Here is a 20,321-nt window from a genome sequence, read left to right as displayed (position 1 = left end):
AACAAACAAATGCACTTTTGCTATTTTTTAGTGAGCAGTGAGAAGCAGCATTCAAGTCACATTCACATTCAATTTGACGGTAATTGCAGGCTTGCACATCAACTAGATTTGCCTGATCTGTGTTAAAAGATGTCTCTCCTGAATGCTTGTATAATCTATTCCTCTCTGACTGAAATATTAAATAAGTTCTGGAGTTCTGGAAAAGCACACATTCACCAGCAATGTCGAATGTGAGGCCTGAAGAACACAAAACGTGTAAAGTTGACACATCTCAATGTCCTTGAGACTTCGAACAGTCCACAGTTTCCAAACATCCTTGCATATCTAGAGGGCCAAAATACAGGCACTTGTGATGTCAGAACATTGTTTGTGCTGGTAGACAGTGTGAGACTTTTTGCAAATTTACCCTAGCTACGCCATGCTGATCTGCTCTGGGTTATTAGTTTCTCTTATAATCACACTAGGTGGATATTAAAACACCGGTGGCACTGTTACATAATGTTGTGAGTATCTGGAAACCCATCAGTGATCATTTAAAAAAGCAAAACATTTACAAAGTTCAGCAAAATAATAACTGTCCGAAATAATATCGCAGCTATTTTTGTCATTAGTTTTATTTAATGACATTAATTATAGGTTTACTTGTTTTTAAGGTTTGAATTCAAGTATGATTGTATTCAAGTATTCATTCAGTATGAACTATAAGAGCCATAGATTTTTTTTGGATCTCAGATGTAACTACAGATTTCAATGCTATTGATGGGTTGTAATTTTTGATTTTCAACCATGTAATAAAACTCAAAAAGTGTGAATACACTGGTTATGCTTCACAAACCCCTGGGAGTTCCCAGACCTCACTGGTACTTAACCTGAACGATTGCATTTTATATATGTGTACATACAGTATACCAGTGAGGTCTGGGAACTCCCAGGGGTTTGTGAAGTATTACCAGGGTATTCACACTTTATACACACACACACACACACATACACACACACACACACACACACACACAACAGTGAGGTCTGGAAATGTGTGTCATTGTATTCACTGAAAATGTTTAACAAAAGAATACTATCAAATAACACAAAAAAAAGTTTGATGTATGCAGAGGTCTTCATTTTTTTTTTTTTTTTTTTTTTTTTACAGAAAATTGACACATAATATCCCTTCTTGTTCGATTCCATTTTTAATGGAAAATGTAAAACATCTCTTTAGCTTCAATGTACATACAGTAGCAAACAACACATACAGCAAATAAAGCACACCATGTTATAGAAAAATCATAATTAATATATTATATATGTATATTCTGCTATTTACATATATTTCAGCTGAAAATTCCACAATAACTTTTTTTAAATTTTTTTTTAAACACATTATATACTGCAAATTCCTTTATATTCTCCTTCTGCACAGTGAATACCAGCCAAACTGTTAATAATTTAATATCACCTTGAAACATAAACAATAAAAGCTAACAGCTTGGCGTTGGCTGACGCAAAGGAATGCTGCTATGGTTGTGTTGGCCTAGCTGCTCTCCCGACTGTCTGAACCTCGGCAGACAAGTGTAGCTAACAGTTAGCAGCACAATAACTACTGATTAAGAATACGCCTCAGAGCCTCATCTTCTGGAGAAAAATGCAATTGGTGGTTGTTCTTTTGCATTGGATATTCACAGCCTATAGCATGTACAGCATTAGAGCTAAAAAGTGCTGTGCTTAGCAGTTCACCTCTCTTCCTACTCAGCAACTCTGCAGCTGCCTGCACAGGACAGAGAGAATTCCACTTCCTCTGTTCCACTGTTCAGACAAGCCTCAGCCTCTCACCTTACTTCCTGGCCAAGCAGGAAGATCTTGGGGTGGGGCTGAGCTCTGGAGAAGATATAGCAACAATAATCAAACAGAGTATGGTGACATCATGGAGGAAATGTGATGGGTCCTTGCACTGAAGCAAAATAGTGTTCATGGTCATTGGTGTAAAGAGTACGCATTCAGAATCGGTTCTAATAGCAGGAGGGATCTGGAGAAGGTCTGCACCTGGCGCCGCGCTCACACGAGTGAGCATGAATTCCGTCAGCATTCTTCCTCCTTCACCTCCTCTGTGCTCTGCTCTTTTAAGTGCCGGCTCAAAGCGGCCACGGCGTCCTTCACCGAGTGGTAGAAGATGTTCTTTACCTGAACAAGCAAGGTGAATGCAATGGTGAGTAATTAATTGCGGAATACATGATGACGACAATATCCTCTTATAGGCTACGCAGGGGCAAAAAAGAAATAAAGGTAGCTCTGTTTCAGATACTTCTCAGTATCTGCGTTCTTCTACGAAAACCTAGCCTCCCCGTCACCTTCGGATTAAGAAGACGACGAGAGGCTGTTCTTACCCGCTGGGCTGAACAATCCATCTCATGTAGTGCTGCTGGCACATAATTGCTCACAAATACACACACATCCATCTGTATAGAAGGCTGAACTATTCTTTTTGTAATGCATTAACAGGTTGAACAGGGATGACTACATCTTTATATGAAACAAGCAAATGATTTTTGTATTTTGGTTTTAATAACTGGGTAATGAACAAAGAGAGCACCACCGGACACAGTTGAATAAGAAAATGTGAACGTGTCCCCTTACCTGCAATTTGTCCTCATAATTAACTTGGTCTTTGAGAGGGCGGAGCTCCTGGGTCAGGTAATACGAGTTGTGGGCATGCTCAGGGGACACAAAGTCCACATTCACCTGAATGCAGCTGTGCAAATTCATCACCTGAACATTTGAGAAACAATACAATTTAATTTTACAATAAAAAAATTATATTAATAATTATTTTTAGATACATTACCATTAAAAGCAACCGTTAATATTTAATGATTTTCTAACACCTTTTTTATTAAATTATGCTGTAATCTTTTGCAGGAACTTGCACCTTCATAAAAGAGTGATCCTAATTGGCTTGTTTAGCTTTATGCAGATTTTGAGAATGAATAATCCTATGCAAATCAATATGGCCACTCTTTATTGCTGTGAGATTCATATCACCTTTGCATGCAAGTTGAAACCACCTGTTCCCCCTACATATTCCTAGATCCCAATGGAACCCAATTATGATGTATACCTCTACTCTGGTACGCATGTTCCTTTGACAGTGGAGGACACATAGAATAAAAAAAAAAGGTTCTGATTTCTTACTAGTATCACACACAAGTGACAGGAAGATCTATATCACTGCATTTCTACTCTACTCTGTCCTTGTCTTTTAATAAAGTATGAGAGATAATGAGAGATAATGTACAGAGTGTGTGTGAAGGACCTGGTGCAGGGCTCCGGCAGGGATAATCACAGTGTCTCCGTAGAACTGCAGCAGCGTGCGACTCTCCACACTGTGTTCTTCCAGCAGCCTCTGCCGCAGCTTCGGGCTTAGATACCAGCTCCCCTCACGAAGGGGGTCTGCCTCACTCTCCCATTCTGCCTCAGAGCCTGCCTCAGTGTCTGCCTCAGCACGCTCCGCTGCTACCTATACACACACACACACACACACACACACACACACACACACACACACACACACACACACACGATACATTTAAGGATTACCTTTTAATGCCTATTAACTTTATTCCTACTTTATTACACACACAAACATTAAATGAGTGGTAATGAACAGTATCCAGTTCAGATATCTAATGTATGACCTTTGAGCATAAATCACTGCACTGCTTCAATAAACAGTACCATACCGTTTGGAGAAATTCCTGGATCTTATGAAGATCTTTGCTCAGGTAGATGTGCCACAGTGCACCTGGAATTTCATTGGGATCTCTCAGCCTCTTCTTTGCACCCTCATCCAGGTCCTCTTTCTCCAAGAGCTTCAAAACTCCTGAAAGACACAAACTGAAGGTTACCTCAGGGACACACACCATGGGTCATAAAATTCTTTTAAAGATTACAGAGTGGCGTTTTTACTAAATTATTTAAGGAATAATGTTGTCTCAATTGATGATCACCATTATCTGTTAGTTATAAGTCTATAAGGTAATTTTCTGCAACCAACAACAGTGTAAACTTGTTTTGGGTGTTATTTTAGGTGTTATGTTATAAAGCAGAATACACACTAACTGTCATATACATTTGATTGGGTTTATTTAGTTTCCAAACAAAATAACTTATTAAGCAATTAATTTACTTATATAGCTATTTTCTTATAATTTATCCTCAAAGTCAAATGGATTTCAGTGCCACAGAATAACCTAATAATCACAATAAAGGTCTAACCTGACTTGGAGAGTGCTCCATTGCCCTTGGCTACACCCACGTAGACCAGAATACTCATAGTGTCAGAAATTTCGACATGCAGATTGCTGGTTCCAAAGTCCTGCTCTGGGCATGCTGTCACACCTGTGAATATGCATGCACACACAATTATATTTATATAGCACATAGGAATATTAAAGGTACTGTGTTACTAAAAATGGGCAATGGGATAAATTACTGAAACAAGGAATGACAGGCAAAGAAGGACAGTAGGAGGTGAAGGACTGGGGGAATACCATGTGCACAGCAGAGGCGAGGACCTAGATCTGGCCGAATGAAGAACGATGGAAGGCGAGAGGCCAGGTTGAGGGTGCCATCTGGACTGGTGTATTCAGGAACTGGCAATGCCTTCATAACATCTTCATACCTTGCAAAGGCAATAGATTTGTTTTAATCCAACACACATACTATACACTGCTTCTGCATATCTGCACTACAAACTTTCTTCAACATAAACTGGCAGGTGCATATCATTTTATCATCACAAGTGACCCAGGTAAAATATAGACCCCGGAGTCATCAAATGATTAAACGAAAAACTCATTTTATAAATGTCACAAAAGGTTAGACTGCAGAATAATGAGCTGCAACTCAAGCTTCATATAGAGGTTCATAATAAAATATGTTCAAGTATATTCAAATTAATTAAAGTTTATTCTAATTCTGTAGGTGGGGTGTTTATGCCGAGGGCGAGCTGGGAAAACGGGCTGGTGTGGAGCGCTAACCTGGATGGCATGAGTGCCAGGAACTCTTCCCCTGATGGCCAGTCTTTCAGTCTGTATACAGCAGGGTCACCTTTAGCAGATTTAGTTCTCTCTGATGAAAAAATTATAATAATTGAAACAGCAGTGATCACTAACCACAGTTCTGGAGGACCCTTTGCTCTGCATACCTTGTTTTTTTTTTTTCTGCTGTAATACATTCGATTAAAGTGCCAAGCTAATTAAAATCATAGACGAACCTATAACACAACAGGTCCCATTTTGACATCTAAAATGTCTGTGGTTTATACAAACAACTTACTTGACACATCCTCGAATCCATCCCAGAATTCCTTGAGGCAGGTGTTAATGATGCTGCCATCACGGCAGTTGTAGAAATCACTATGGAGTGCTGAGAATTCGCTGCTGAAGTGCTCTGGCTTCCACAGACTAGCATTCAGACTCTTGTGCAAACCAGAGACCAGCACTGGCTGTGTAGAAACAATGAAATCAAAATCAGTCCTTACACTGAGCTGTAGTAGTTATACAGGTTACTAATGTGTTATGAAGTCATTATTCCATTGAGTATTCCACTGTGCCAAATATCAGTTGAAAAGAAGAAAAATTTGCAGTATCCTCTGTCCTAAAAAGTGCCTGCCTTGTCTCGTCTCTCATCTCTGGAACTGTTATTCCCCAAACTGTGCTCTGTAACACAAACCTGCTCTTGTGTCCAGTTCTCTTTGAACAGTCTTTGGTTGCCTAGGTGATGGTGATCTTTAAGCCAAAGCAACCGGTAGCTGCCTATCCAATCATGTGGAACGCTGGTATGTGGGTCAGCCAATGGGATTCGAACAGGATTCAATTTTTCCCGCACCGACTCCTCTGTCAGCAAATCCTGGTTCAACCCAAGTTTGGCCATCTTTGATGCAGGAATTTTGTTTTCCACTACTGAGGCAATAATGTTATCCAGGAGGCTGGGCATGCGAGCTTTCTGAGCAGTCTAAAACATAGGGTACATGTAAAGTAAACTAATTAACAATTTCGAGAGATGACAAGATTACAAGGATGTGAGGCAATTTCAGGGTGTGACCTGATCGGTGTTGTTATAAACTGGTGCAAAGGCAATTCCAGGCCCAGTGGATCCCAGACGCAGTTTTCCAGCTGTGGATGTCAGGAGCTCACGCAAAGTGGAGCCCTGCTCTGGGCTACCTGACTTCCTGCCCAAAGTCTCCATATCATCGCGGTCCAATTTTCCTGAGGTACGCAAAAAGGTACATCAGCACAACTTACTGGATGTACACACACAAAGCAAGCACAAATCTTTTGAGAATAGAGAATTTTGAGAATTGAGAATCTTTTTTTTTTTTTTTTTTTTTACTTACCGATTCTCTCTGTGGGGATCTTGTGAACAGTGTTCTGTATGTTCTTCTGCTGCTGGCTTTTCAAGTCGCACTGCGTTTTCTCAGAAACCTGACATCACAACACAATCATTTCACCTTTTCAGAATAAAATCTAATACATCTAAAGCATTGTAAAGTAAAAAGGAAGCCATACAAGGCATGATCCAAGAAACAAGGCATAAATCAGGAACAAATATATATAAACTAGAGAGCTTAATATAAGAAGTGGGAAACTTTGTTACCTGGATAAGGCCATTGATAATGGTGGATCTGGAGAGGAAAGCAGTGCTACCAAAGCACAAGCACTGAGAGGGGATGCCGTATTCGCTTCTTATAGAGTGCATGGCACTCTGTAAATCTGCTAAAACTGTAGGTCATACAAAACAATTTTCGTCTCGGCTTGACATCTAATCAATATAACTGACAAGAATCTTACTTTAGGTCAAACTATGTACTAGGACACACAAAAAGGTGAACGAGATACACACTCACCTCTCTCTGGGACTATTTGAGTAGGCATTAGGTTCTTCAGGTCATGGGGTTGATTTTTTACACACCTGACCCATGCATATAGCTCTTTATCTAAGCACATAGAAAAAGAAAATACACGTGTGATCACACAGGAAATGAGACACACTAGTAAGTGTCATGTAGGTGTATTTCTAACCTTTGGCACACTTCCTCTCCCGGGCTTTGTAGCAGTCCATGCAAACCACAAAGCCGCATTTGTGACAGGCCCAATGCATATTAAACAGAGTAGCCTCACATGCATCACACATCTCTCTCACACCTCTCACCGCACGCTTCCACATCACCTGGGCTATACACACACCAAAACACACACAAAAGTTGTACAAAGTGTGAGGATTGAAAAACTCTTCTTAACAGAATGAAAGGCTAATCTATTATTTGTTTATATGATTAATTAATAAAATGGATTTGTTGCATTGTATCTTTATTGTATTGTGCTTATACTACTATATTCATTTATATACCCATACTATGTTATATACACTATTTTCATACACACAGACACTCACTGTCTTTCTTGACCCATGTGACAGCGATGTTTTCTGTCTTGACAAGCTGGCAAAACTTGTCTCCTATGAGTGTGAGAATATATTTGGCTGTGTCCAGCTCCATCTCCCATTGCTTGTCTTCCTCTTGGACCTCAAAGCCCGCCACCCACACACGCACTGCTTCTTCATCAGTGTCCTCAACTACAGAAAAGCCGTCCACGCGCACAACTCCATTCTTGCTGTATGACAATCTATGGCAGAAAAAAAAGGGCAGAGGTAGCAGTTACCATGACCATGAGAATGATATACTTGGGTGGTAATAAAAGTTTGCTTTCTAGCTTGATGAACAACTAAATAAAACCCTTCCTGAGAGTGCTGATACTGTTCAATTTTGCACTTTGTGGCAGAGTGATGTTGAATAAGACAGAGGCTGCCAGCATGTATTCCTGGACAAAGCAATTTTATATAGGCTCTCAGGAGCTGTTTTATAGACTATGATTAAGCTTGGTTGTTGACTTAAAGGCACTTTGAACTGGATTTATAAACCTGTTATGTTTCCATTAAAATCAGGTAGAATTGCTAACTGAACAATGATAAATAATAATAAAGACTCCAGCAGTTTTTAAGTAAAGTTCAGATAAATATCCGAGTCCAATTGAACCCTGCATATTTAATGAAAATAATCTAGCTTGTAATACTGTAAATGTTAAATAAAAAAATGAATCATTAAAATGCCTGGATATATGAATTAAAATGTAATATGCAATAGTAGCTTGATGCATAAAATCATGCAGATAAAAGTCAAGAGCACCAGTTAATATTCACATCCAAAATCAGAATGATGAAAAATAGTTGAGTGACTATATCCTTCCTGGCGGCTTAATCCAATCTCGCAATTTTCCTTTGACCTCTCTTAACAACATGGCATTTCCACCCACAGAACTGTCTCTCACATCAAATCTTTCGCTTTTAAGAGTGTTGTGTTTGAAATTCCCAGGACATCAGCAGTTTATTAAATATTGACATCAATGCCATCATCAAAGTCACAGAACTCACTCTTTATTTTCTATCCTGATGTTTAATGTGAATATTGAACTGAAACTCTTGACCTGCATCTGCATGATTTGCTGCCACATAATTGGCTGATTAAATAACGACATAAATGTGTTCCTAATAAATTGGATGGTGAGTACAGAGGCTGATAAGATTCCTCAAGTAACTGGACCAATTCAAATACAAAAAAAGCATCAAGGTAAATTATTTTGCAGTGACGTGTGTGCGCCACTTTCCACGCAAAGGCTGTGAGCTCCGTCTTTCCCTTCTCGCCTTCTGAGCGCACGCTCCATAAATCACAACATTTGCGTGGAAAGTGCCGTACACACGTTTTCAGCCTTGTTTTTGTGTGTTTATAAATGAGACCGATGGACAGGTAAACACAGAAGACGCTGCAGAATGAAAAGGGGAGGAACGGGGAGAAAACGAGGAGGAGAAGATTCATGCCAAAGAACACAACAGAAAGTTTCCACAGTTTTAAACTAAATTCATTTTAAACTAAAAAATAAAGAAAACACCACGCAGTGCGTTTACCTCTTTTTTTTTAAAAAAGTTATTTTATACTGATTTTTTAATATTTTTATTTATTTATATATTTGTATTTTAATGTAATATGGCAATTAAATGCACTAATTGGGTTTAGTTTCCACAGATTACAATTTAAGCAAAATAAAATTTATTTTTTCTAAAATGGAAACTAATTACTTGTTTATTTAAAGAGACCCATCTTATTTTCTCTTGAATATTTGAAATTCTATCTTTAATGAAGAAAAAAATACTTCTTATCTGATTACTCCAATAATTAATGGACTAGCCAGTAAAATACTCGACTTTCTAAAATAATTGATTGCTGCAGCCCTGGTAAGTACAGGGTATCCTACTAGACTAGACTAGCATAAGTGGATAATTGTGCATAGTGAGTGTGTACATGCATCCAAGACTTTCCAATAAAGCCACAAAAGTGCCATATTGCACATTATTTGCAATAAATACCACTGTCAGATAGCCACCCTTCCCTAGAAACTTCCTTCTGGCTTTTGAACGGTCAGTGCTGACAAATAACATTGGCGGTTATCCAGGATTCATTGAATCCCAATTACATACACAGCAAGTGTTTTATTTCACCCCCTGTAACTGGCAGAGGTGGTGAGAATCACCTGGATAATTTACAGTATGTCACAATGTCATTAGGAGAACTCCCTGGAGAAGCATGATTCTAATCCCCCTGAGGAGGTGAGACTCCTTGCAGACTTGCAGGTCGAGATAGAGAACGGGCTTTCAGCCTGGCTATAGACTTCTATTTATGATGGCTGCCACAGCCCAGTAGGACAATCTCTAATTAGACAATGGAGTCCCTTGTATCTCCACTATGACAGACAAACAGTTGACCTAAGGATTGTATGGCCACTATTCAGTCAACACAGCATACACACTGGGCACAGCGGTGAACAATCTGCCTGTTCAGCTTCATGGGAACACTGGTGATCAGTGTCTGCAGATTGCTGTGTTTGTTACAAAACTAGCAGAAGAATAGCTAAAATAATGCTGCTGCTTATCATACATAACACAATATTCTAAGCCCAACTACATATCATCTATGTTCAGGAATCAAGCAATGCACATTGGGCATACAGCTTTACTTGGTGAGATCACCGGTAACATGGGTTGTTTAAGTAGAGTAACAGAAGATTTTTGTAGCAGGGGTTGTTAAATCACTTGCCAAAACATGAGGGAGGAAAGCCACTTAAACCTGCTCTAAGTATGTAGCCACAGATCTGTTAATCAGATAGACAACAGGATTTATTAAAAAGTAAGAGGGGGGCAATTGGCAGAGGAAGAACTGATCATCAGGCAGAATGAGGAATGAAATGGAGGGAAACTGACTCCCACCTCAGTGCTGCTGTGTTAGCAATCTAGCTAACTTGGCAAGCTCAGTAATGTACAGCACAGTGTAGACACAGAAAGGAAATCACTGTGAGAAGAGAAGTATATGAATGCTAGAAAAGGAAGAGTGACCCCACTAAAACAATGATAGGTGAGTGCTGTCATTTAATAACAGCATAGAGCAGCAGTAGCTAGACTTATAATAGCAATATTATCACTAACAGAAGAAACCAACTTAATGCTAGCATCAGTTACTAGGGTTCTACAGAAAGAGTGCTAGACTGTAACAGAGTCCCCATAAACAGCCAGCCCATTCCTATTGGAGGCTTACCTGCGAAAGTAGTAGAAGCGACAGAACACAGGTGAAAGGACAGGTTCCTGGGCCTTGCGTGAGCGGTCCAAGCGACACTCCCGGCATTTCTGGACATTTGCGCCAATCTCTGCACACGAGTCATCCTGCAAGAATGCCTCGCCACTCTGCTTTAGCTTTCTTACCTTCCTCCAGTCCTTTAACACTGAACGACCAATGCCGTCTGAAGAAAAAGAACCATCAGCAACCTCGATCAGCTTATGTGACAGTATATATAATCGATACATCGATTAGAATACTGTTTCAATTCATTTTTGCTGCATTTCACAACCTATCTGCATTGTGGGAAAAACTAGTCAAATAAAAAACAATAAAAAAAAAAAGTTTGATGACAGCTATTCAACAAAAACTGGGAAAACTTGCAAAAAGCCAGCTTAACAAATGTTAAAGTTGTAGCCTAACTCTCACAAAATTGCATTTCTAAAACACCCATGCTCCAAAAAAAAAAAAAAAAAGAAGAAAAAGAAGATATTTAACTTACTGCTAGGCAGCCTGTGCTGAGATTTCTCTTTGGTACTCTGGATTGTGCCATTAAGCTTTGCCTCATCGTCTTCACCCTCTTCATCTTCATTGTCATTCGGCTTCTTTCTGAATACAGGTTTGGGGCGCTGTATGCTCCCTGGGTTAAATTTATGACACTCACTTTCGTTGCCTGAGTCCCCTCCGATCTCACTTTGAAAGCTGGACTGAAAGATCCTCTTCTCTCCATGATTATCCTTCTCTATCTTTATGTCAATTGGGCTTGGCTTCCTTATATTAATGCATAGTTTCTTATTCTGAAAATTAGCCTTCTTTCCCTGCAAGTTGCCATTTCTCTCTATGGTGGGCTTTACATCTTCAAAAGTAACTTTATTTTCCAAGGTGAGAGGTGTTTTTTTATCCTCCATGTTGGACTTAACACTGATTCCATTGGTCTTCCTGTCTTCAATGAGGCATTTCCTGTCTAAAGTTTTACATTTCCTATTATCCAGAAAATGTTCTTTGCCCTCCTGTGTGGACCATTTATCCTCCAGTCCATTCACCTCCTGTTTGATTGGCAGAGAGACAGTGGTTGTTGTGGTTAGTGTGGTACTGCCCCCTGCTGTCTCTGAAGTGATACTACCTCTGTCCTGCTCAGAGTGCCGGGTAAGCCAAGCTTTTTTCAGTTTGTGGTAATTGATTTGACCAGACTGGGCAGGTTGGTTAGTATGGGATAAAGAAGTAAGTGGCTGAACTTTTGCCACGGAATCCGGTTTGTTGGCTACAACTCCAGTGACCTCAGGTGCCAACCTGGGATATTTGGCTGGGCTGGGATTGAATATCGACTCTTTATTTTGGTCCAGATTGTGTGCAGTGCATTTGGTATGTGTACTGTTTGTAGTGCAAATGTATCTACTCTTGGTAGCATTCAAAGTGTCCATAGTGGTCAGAGGCTGAACAGCATGCATTTGTTTCGATTCTAAAGCAGCTAGTCCAGCTCTGCGTTTCTTTACATGAGGGATGTCTCTAGAGAGGCAACAGGAGAGATTCACCTTTGGCTGAACTACCTTATTAATTTCCTCCATCTCTTTTTCACATTCCTTGGAGTCTATTCCAAAGTGTGGTGTATCCATATTTACAGAATATTTCACACCATGATTAGAATAATGAGAACTCATATTTTTAGTCATGTTCAAAGGTGTGTTAATGTCATGCTTTAAAGTGACCATGTTAACAGGGTGTACTGTGTCCACAGGGGTCCACAGGATGCCCCTCTTACATTGACCGTTGCTATCCTTCGAGTGTGTGTTGGGCAATTTTTCAAACGCTCGCACATGTTCACATTGAACTTGAGAAAGTGACCTTTCGGTGATGGTGTGGTTCACAGGCATGTGCATGTAGCCAGAAGAACGAACAATTACAGACGCAGTAGCTGCCTGTGTATTCGCCAATCCTCCATTGACTGCATGACCTCCTAGCGCTCGTTCTCGATTGTGCAAAACTCCACCCCTATGCAAATCATAACCCTTTTTTGCGAAGGATATTGGCTCAGGAGCTGCTCTCTTTCCAGCAATTGCTCCGTGTCTAAGCTCTGGTATTAATGTTGGCGGTATGTGTTTATTCTGACCCTTCCCAGATAAGCCTATTGGCTGGACGGGTGTCAAGGTCGGTGGGGACAACCTACCCTGCCCTGTCTCTTTAGACGTCACAATGGGTAAGGCTGGGGGATGGAAAATGGGAGCCCTGTGCAGTGAGGGGACAACATGAGAAGACGAAGAAGAAGAAGAAGAAGAAGAAGAAGAAGAAGAAACTGGAGTGAGAGAAGCAGATGAGACTTTTCTCTCCATAGTACTGACTTCCAGTAAGTCCACTGAAACAGCTTTTGAGATCAACTGCTCTGTAATCTTGCACAGTAGACCCTCGTCTTTCTCAGGGTTATGCTTGACAAGGGGTGGAGGTCTAGCTTTGACAGTGCTCTGTGTATTAGATAAAGAGAGGACAGAGGCAGCAGTGTTTGGGGAACTCAGTCTCTCATACAGCTCTTTGCTGGGTGGCGCTCTACGAGTAGAAGCCTTGTTCTCCACACTGCCAGCTGCTGGAGTGTAGTAGCTACTCTGGGTAAGTGTCGGTGAAGGCTGGGCTGATTGCAACCTAGGAGGCACGCTATGTCTGAACATGTGCATCTCTCTCTCATGCTGTCGTTCTTTCTCTCTCTCTTTAAAATTTAGTGAAGGAGTGGGGCTTTTAGGATAGGGTTCTTTATCTGAGCTGAGTTTGGCTGTGAATGGTGCTACTTCAATGCTCTCCTGCAGAATGCGTCGACTCTCTTCCTGGTAACAGCTGGTGTGGTCACCTGTGAGGTCAAACACCAACTGGGGCTGTTTGGCACGAGCAGAAGGTGACTCTGTGACTGTGGAATGGGATATGTGTCCATTCTTTCCCACTACTGCCCTTATACGCTCCTGTTCTGCCTTCAGCTGCATCTTGATGGAGCTTTGTTCCTCTGTGAACGCACTGATCTCTGATTCCCTAGAAACAGGAAAAGCAGGCAGAAATGCATGACAATAGCACACAACACTGTTTAGTTCACTAATAATCCTGGCTGAACTAGAAAGTCATACCCAGACCTTATCTGTAGAGCTATAGGTGTATAGGTGTGTCATACCCAGACCTTATCTGTAGAGCTATAGGATGTATGAATGCGTACTCACTCTGTACTTTTAGAGATAGGGGTGCTGGGCTGGGTAATCCTGGATGGTCTCTGGGGTTCAGTGCTTGAAGGCCGTACAGGCAGTAGGGGTCGCAAAACCTGATTTTCTACACTGGTTACAGGAGAGGTCTGAGGGACCCAAGGGTTTGGTGTAGTCTGTGAAAATATGAACACAGTCACACAAATAAGCACAAATCACATATTTTTTTTTTATTCTCCAGCGACAAGTCAAATGACTATTCAGCCTTAAATTTGTCAGTCCCTACAGATATTTGTGCAGTCAGAATAGCAAACCTTTTTTTTGCATCTACAGATTAAACTTCACAAATATCACATGAGTACCAGACACAACTCATCAATCAAATATTGAGAAAGTGAACAGTTCTATCAGCAGGGCTTTTATTTTCACTTGTTTCACATTTCTTTTCTGCCCCAGAAAGCACAAATTATTCCATCATCCAAAAAGAACATCCTTACCACAATGCCTAAACAGTATTTGGATCTGAAACAAAAACAAAATAATATCTACTACACCATCTACACCATACTGTCAGGTCCTACTAGTATCACTATGATTAGTAATACACCAATACAATATACGTTGTCAATCAATATGAAATATTATTAATTTATAATTGAACTAAGCATAGATTCATAAGATTTGCACAATGTTCTTTCTTTTTATACATGCCTTACCTAATTCATTAAAATGTATCCTACTCTTTACTCCCCAATATATCATTCAACATTATATAAACTTTAGTAACACAGTAGTTGATGGACTTAAATTAATCTTTACCCTCCTCCGTGTAGCCTCAGAGATGCTTGAGGTCTCTGGAGGAGTCCACTTGGACCCTGGTATTCCCAGACCATAGCCATGCACCCCATTAGGAAAAGGTGGCCAGAGTACTGGATACAGGCCCATTGGTGCCAGGGAAGCAGTTCCAGGGCCCTGGCCTAGAAGAGACGGGGCTGCTTGTAGAGCCAGTGGGTGATGGGGAAGTCCCAGAGGCCCCAGCCGAGCATGTCCAGCCAGGAGTGCTGAGGACGGGGGCAAACCGGGCAAGAGAGCTGGAAGTAGGTGAGGGTGGGGGATAGAGGGGTGAGTAGAGCATAAAGGAGACTGGGAGGGAAGGGGAAGAGGTGATAGATGTGCAGCGGGACTCATGATCTTGGTGTGGGAAGTGGTGGAGGTAAGGCTGGGGGAGCTGGAAGAAGGAGATGGGCTCAGATGGTGTTTTGAATGGAGATTGGGTGGGGTGTGTGGAAGTTGGACATAGGGAGAGAGACTCTCCAGTTCTCTCCTCACAAGTGCTGGATCTCGATAGACGGTGAAAGGCTCATTTCTGTCAATGATCAGTAGGTTCCTAGTTGATTTGTCTGGAATAAGTGTGTGATTAGAAGTATGGGCAATATTCTGAGGAGAGGTCCTTGATTGAGCTTGTGTGTCTGTTTTGCTGGGAGACGAGGCATTCAATTGATGAAGTGTCGAAGAAGGGGGCACTTTGGAACAATGTGTGTTGTTAAAGCCAATATGAACGTCATCAGTACTGACTTTTGATGGTAAACTGCTCTCTTCAATCTTAGCAGCTTGAGGAGAGGCACTGCACTTTAGTCTGGTAACCTCCGTAATGTTTGGTAGCTTGGAAATCTCCTCAAGAGAGGCACATGGACTTGAGTTTACATTGGCCTTGTGGGCCATTTCTAAAAAAAGAGCAGCATCATGCCTAGGGCTAGTAGCTCTAGGAGACTGGACTGACTTATGTACTTTAACAGCATCAACCTTTTTGTTGCAAAGCATGTTGGGAGAGTGAGTCAACACTACTTTGGGCTCTTCTTTTACTGCTTCTAATGAATTGCCATTTGGTGTGATGGCATCTGTGCATGTTGATTCAGTTGTCTTGCCCTCTGAGTCACCAGGTATAATCTCCTGTTCACACTCAACCCCTCCACATTCGGATGGTGATGTGTGTAATAACACACATGCAGGCTCTAAGGAAACCAGTTGCTCATTCTCTTGAGATGCCAGTAGAGCAGAGACAGCTTCACAGTCCTCTTGTGATGCACCTTCACTCCGACCCTCCATCTCGGTCACTCTCTCTCCGCGTTCATTCTCTTCTTTATCACAGCCCAATATCATGGTGCACTGTAGTGAATTGACTGTTTGATACACTCTGTTGCAAGGTGTGTTGGTTAAATGACCCTGCAAGGGCATTACTTTCCCTACTGTCTGACATTCATTCTCTGCTAACTGGTTGGAAGAAAGTTCTATGATTTTGGGGGACAAGTGAGCCTTCAGGTCATGTCCTATATGTGCTGCAGCATTGTTGACTGTCAAGCACTCAGCTGGCTTCTTTGAAGATTTTCTCTGTAGACTTTTGGAGTCCAAGATGTTGCCCTCTGAATCACTGCACTCTGACTGATCAGAGTCACTGTTACCTTTCTGCCTTTTGAACCCAACACTCCTGCTGTCCTTTTCATCCTGCTCTTCCTTGTCCCCTGGTTTCCTCCTCTTCCTCTCACCAAGGCTGATCCTATTCTTTGAGGAATCTAGAAACATGTAAAAATAATAAAGTAATAAAACAATAGGTGTGCAGAGGACTCTACAAGAAAGAGTCTATTTTAGGCAACAGACAGAGCGCTGAATGAGAATGGCCTCTCCCTAATGTAATAAATCTAAATAAAACTAAATGGAATTCAAACAGTGAGGAAGTTTTTAATATCAGCTTAATGTATTGGTGCACCTCACCTGCTCTAGCTTCATCAGCTCTGCACTCCTCCCTCATCCCGTTTGTGATGTCCTCTGTTGGGCTGCAGTTGGAGTTTTCGCTGCACAGCTCTCGCTGTTTCCTCTGCACTGGCCCCGAGCTACACACCTGCAGGAGAGAGGAGGAGGGAGGAGGGGAGATAAGTGTGTGCATGAGTGTGGGTGTGTGTTTATAGTAGAGTCAATAAATCATGAGCTCTATATATGTGTGTGTGTGTGTGTGTGTGTGTGTGTGTGTGTGTGTGTGTGTGTGTGTGTGTGTGTGAATTATAAAGAATCAAATTACTTACTGTATGTGTGTGTGTGTGTGATACAATACCTTGTCTGTTTCTGTAGTGTTTCTTGACCTGTTTCCTGCATTCTGGAGAAAGATTAAAAGACATAAAAGAATAAATAAAATAAAAAACACTACAAATGTTCACCCACTCAAACACACACACACACACACACACACACACACACACACACACACACACACACACACACACACACACACACAAAATAAACAGAAGACTGTTTTACTCACCAGGCTGGTCCTGCTGATCTTGTTAGTGTGAGGTTTACAATTTGTTGCGGCATTTTCTTCCACTAATAACAACTGGCTAATGTCGTCCAGAACCAGCACATGTACGAGCACAGGGTCCACACTCATAGGCTCTGCTATCTACAGGATGAGATAAAAGCATGTGTATGACACATAGCATAGCACACTTCAATTTATCATAGCTAATCTGCAATTGCTTGGTCAAGCTCAGAAAGCAGTGTGCATTTTCTCACCTGGTCGCTCATGACAGTCATGGTTCTGCTGTTGTGCTCATGATGGCTGACAATGCCATGAAGCCACTGAGGTTTGGAGTCGGGTTGGAACACCTTTACCCTGAGGCCCTTAACACTGCTGTGTCCTGTATAACAAATATAACAACTGTCTATGGGCATCATCACAGAAACAACACGGGTCCTCATTTGGAGTAAAAACAAACAAACAAAAAAACCTAGAGCTACATCCGAAGCAACGTGCCATCTTGTACCATAGCATATATCAGGTATACTAATACTTTTATATTTTAAATAGTTTGGAATCCTATTTAGCATATCATATCCAACTGATTACTCTTTACCCAACAATCTAACAGTAGTATATTTAACTTTCCCATCAGGTAGAATAGAAAATCTAGGGAAATTCTGTTTGGTCGGCTTCATCAATTTTAAACCGAATGCGGAGTAAAAGGCAAATCAAGGTGAATCTAAGCAAGCAAGCTCCTCCACTGTTAGTACTGTAGCTATTAATTACTGGCACTCTTTAGCAAATGAGCTGGTCACCCAACAGCCACAAGGAAACTGCTCCTATTTTCAAAGGTACCATTATGTGATGGGTAATTAAAACGCCCAGGAATCCGATTAGTAATATTGTGGCAACACATCATACTGATAGAAAACAGGATGCAGGTCAATAAAACACAATAGAAAGTAAAAGATTAGCACATGTTCACTTCAACGAGGTAAATTCATCTATAGTTATACACAAGTAAGAAGAAAACATGAAACAGTCTAAGAAACAAAATATATCCTTGATAGAAAGGACTTACGGCCATCTCTGTAATTAACTAACATTTATTAATGAGTAAATGATAAAACACAAACTCAACTGGAAGCCTGACACTGCATTTCAAGTGCTTTCTTAGCTGAAGGATTTAAAGAGATGGCCCAACTTTCTAATTTTCCAGCGACAGAAGAAAGTGGAATAGATTACCTAGCTGAAGAATGTGCTGGAGCTGACGATGTCTGAGCCAAGCCTGGAGCTGCTCATGGCTTGAAAGATCTCTCAGCAGCAAGTTCCCGCCGTCCACTTCCCCCTAAAAACACACACACACACACACACACACACACACACACACACACACACACACACACACACACACAAAACAGCATAAGAGTGTGATTTTTATAAGCCAGTAACTAATTAGGAAAGACGGACACACACACAGGAGGCTATGAATAGCTGTAGTTAGTGGAAAAGAAACAGAAGACTGCTAGAGAGAAGAAGTGAAATTATACATATCTACAAATTCATATGGACAGACACACACACAAAGAAAAACGAGACAGAGAATCATTACAAGACAAGCCAATGCAGACACACATGGCATTTGCTAATCCAAACACAACCCCCCCCCCCCCCCAACCCCTCTCTGCATGGGCACACACATACTGAATATAAACACACACACACACACACACACACACACACACACACACACACACACACACACACACACACACACACACACTAATAGAGAGTCAAGATCTACAAGGTTGGTTATATAAAACAGCATCTCTCACACATACCAAAGAGAAATGACTAATTTCCAGTTTTTCACACACTCACATTAGACATATTTTCACACTCACGTGTGCACGCGCACACACATGCACAAAGGCAGCACATCTCACATCAACCTGTACAACTCTAATGACTTCCCTATCCAGTATATCAGTAAACTCCCTCCCTCCCTCCCTCTCTTTCTCTGTGTCTGTTTCTCTCCTTCTCTTCTGCCATCGAGCGCACACACACACACACACACACACACACACACACACACACACAGAATTAAGGTTGATCCCTTTCACTTGGAAAGGTCACGTCTAAGCTAGGTCTTAACACCATTAGCTGTGCAGAGGGTGTAAAATGTGTGTGACGGCACAGAGATGCATGGCTGGTTTTGTTTGAATAGCCAAATGCTGGCCATCAGCCATCCGACAGCCATTCTCGTTCTCTTAGGTACTTTTGGCTTTACAGTTTTTATTCCTGTATTCTGAAACGTCAGTGTGATTTCACAGCTTTTCAGAGTCCTACCCGGCTGACCTCAGCTTCAACCTGTACACACACAAACACACACCCACACCCACACCCACACACACACACTCGGTTCCTGTCTCTCTCTCATGGTATACATCTACATGTAGAGTGTCAGGTGCATATAGAAACATTCCTTCCATTGCAGACACATAACCGAACGCATTATCTTGATGAAAACATTCACTGACACTGGCACACAGTTTAACACACAATGTTTCAGTAGATCTACCACATGATAATTTTTTTTCTCATCTCTCAACACTTAAAAGGGAGCCTTACAGTCACAAACTAGTAAATGCACAGCGGGTTTTAGCATTGCTTTTTTGTTATTGGGCAGCAATAATAATCACATTTAATGCCTACCTTAAGCAGAAGCTGTATAGAAAAAATCTCCAGCCTGAATAAAAACATTTCAGGACATGCTGGTTGTTGGATAAATATGACATTCTGTAGCTTACAAATACATTTTATGGACAAAAGTTTGTGGACACCAGATTATAAGCTTCATATGTGCTTTCTAAAGATCCCATTCTGGGAAGGTGTTCAACACACATTTTGGAATGGCCCTCAGCCAGAGACATATCTTGAAAAGGTAACTCTAAAAATATATGTTTTACTCATATCATACATGTATTTAATAATAAAGGTTGTCTTTCAAACAAAAATTTATTTTAGTTATGTACAAGGGTCGAGGCACCGATTGCTGGAACTATCGATAATCCATAACGATAGTTTTTCCAGCTTCATGCCCGCTGTCATTACAAGAGCGGCCTCTAGAGGTGAATTACTGATT

At 41.1% G+C, this 20,321-nt stretch overlaps 1 protein-coding gene across 2 annotated transcripts in view; it reads right to left on the bottom strand.

Moving 5' to 3' along the window:
• Nucleotides 1-1,171: 1,171 nt before the first annotated feature.
• jmjd1ca (jumonji domain containing 1Ca) overlaps nt 1,172-20,321 on the bottom strand; it is a 72,704-nt gene continuing 53,554 nt past the window's right edge. For both annotated transcript variants that reach the window (XM_083543541.1, XM_083543542.1), the window contains 24 exons: nt 18,422-18,524; nt 17,449-17,573; nt 17,198-17,335; nt 16,991-17,032; nt 16,654-16,780; nt 14,704-16,454; nt 13,906-14,060; nt 11,217-13,723; nt 10,697-10,898; nt 7,450-7,679; nt 7,077-7,229; nt 6,902-6,991; nt 6,652-6,776; nt 6,392-6,479; nt 6,100-6,263; nt 5,728-6,009; nt 5,332-5,500; nt 5,034-5,124; nt 4,545-4,675; nt 4,270-4,392; nt 3,735-3,874; nt 3,308-3,511; nt 2,632-2,763; nt 1,172-2,178 (listed from right to left, as the gene is read on the bottom strand). In XM_083543541.1, coding sequence (XP_083399667.1) covers nt 2,077-2,178; nt 2,632-2,763; nt 3,308-3,511; nt 3,735-3,874; nt 4,270-4,392; nt 4,545-4,675; nt 5,034-5,124; nt 5,332-5,500; nt 5,728-6,009; nt 6,100-6,263; nt 6,392-6,479; nt 6,652-6,776; nt 6,902-6,991; nt 7,077-7,229; nt 7,450-7,679; nt 10,697-10,898; nt 11,217-13,723; nt 13,906-14,060; nt 14,704-16,454; nt 16,654-16,780; nt 16,991-17,032; nt 17,198-17,335; nt 17,449-17,573; nt 18,422-18,524 — 7,374 coding nt within the window. In that variant the 3' untranslated portion in view covers nt 1,172-2,076. The remainder of the gene's footprint in view (nt 2,179-2,631; nt 2,764-3,307; nt 3,512-3,734; nt 3,875-4,269; nt 4,393-4,544; nt 4,676-5,033; nt 5,125-5,331; nt 5,501-5,727; nt 6,010-6,099; nt 6,264-6,391; nt 6,480-6,651; nt 6,777-6,901; nt 6,992-7,076; nt 7,230-7,449; nt 7,680-10,696; nt 10,899-11,216; nt 13,724-13,905; nt 14,061-14,703; nt 16,455-16,653; nt 16,781-16,990; nt 17,033-17,197; nt 17,336-17,448; nt 17,574-18,421; nt 18,525-20,321) is intronic.

This window comes from Silurus aristotelis (assembly GCF_946808225.1).
Source record: "Silurus aristotelis genome assembly, chromosome: 6".
NCBI classification, from domain to species: Eukaryota; Metazoa; Chordata; class Actinopteri; order Siluriformes; family Siluridae; genus Silurus; species Silurus aristotelis.
Note: the sequence above shows the minus strand (reverse complement) of the source record. Positions and strands in the feature narration are given on the sequence as shown.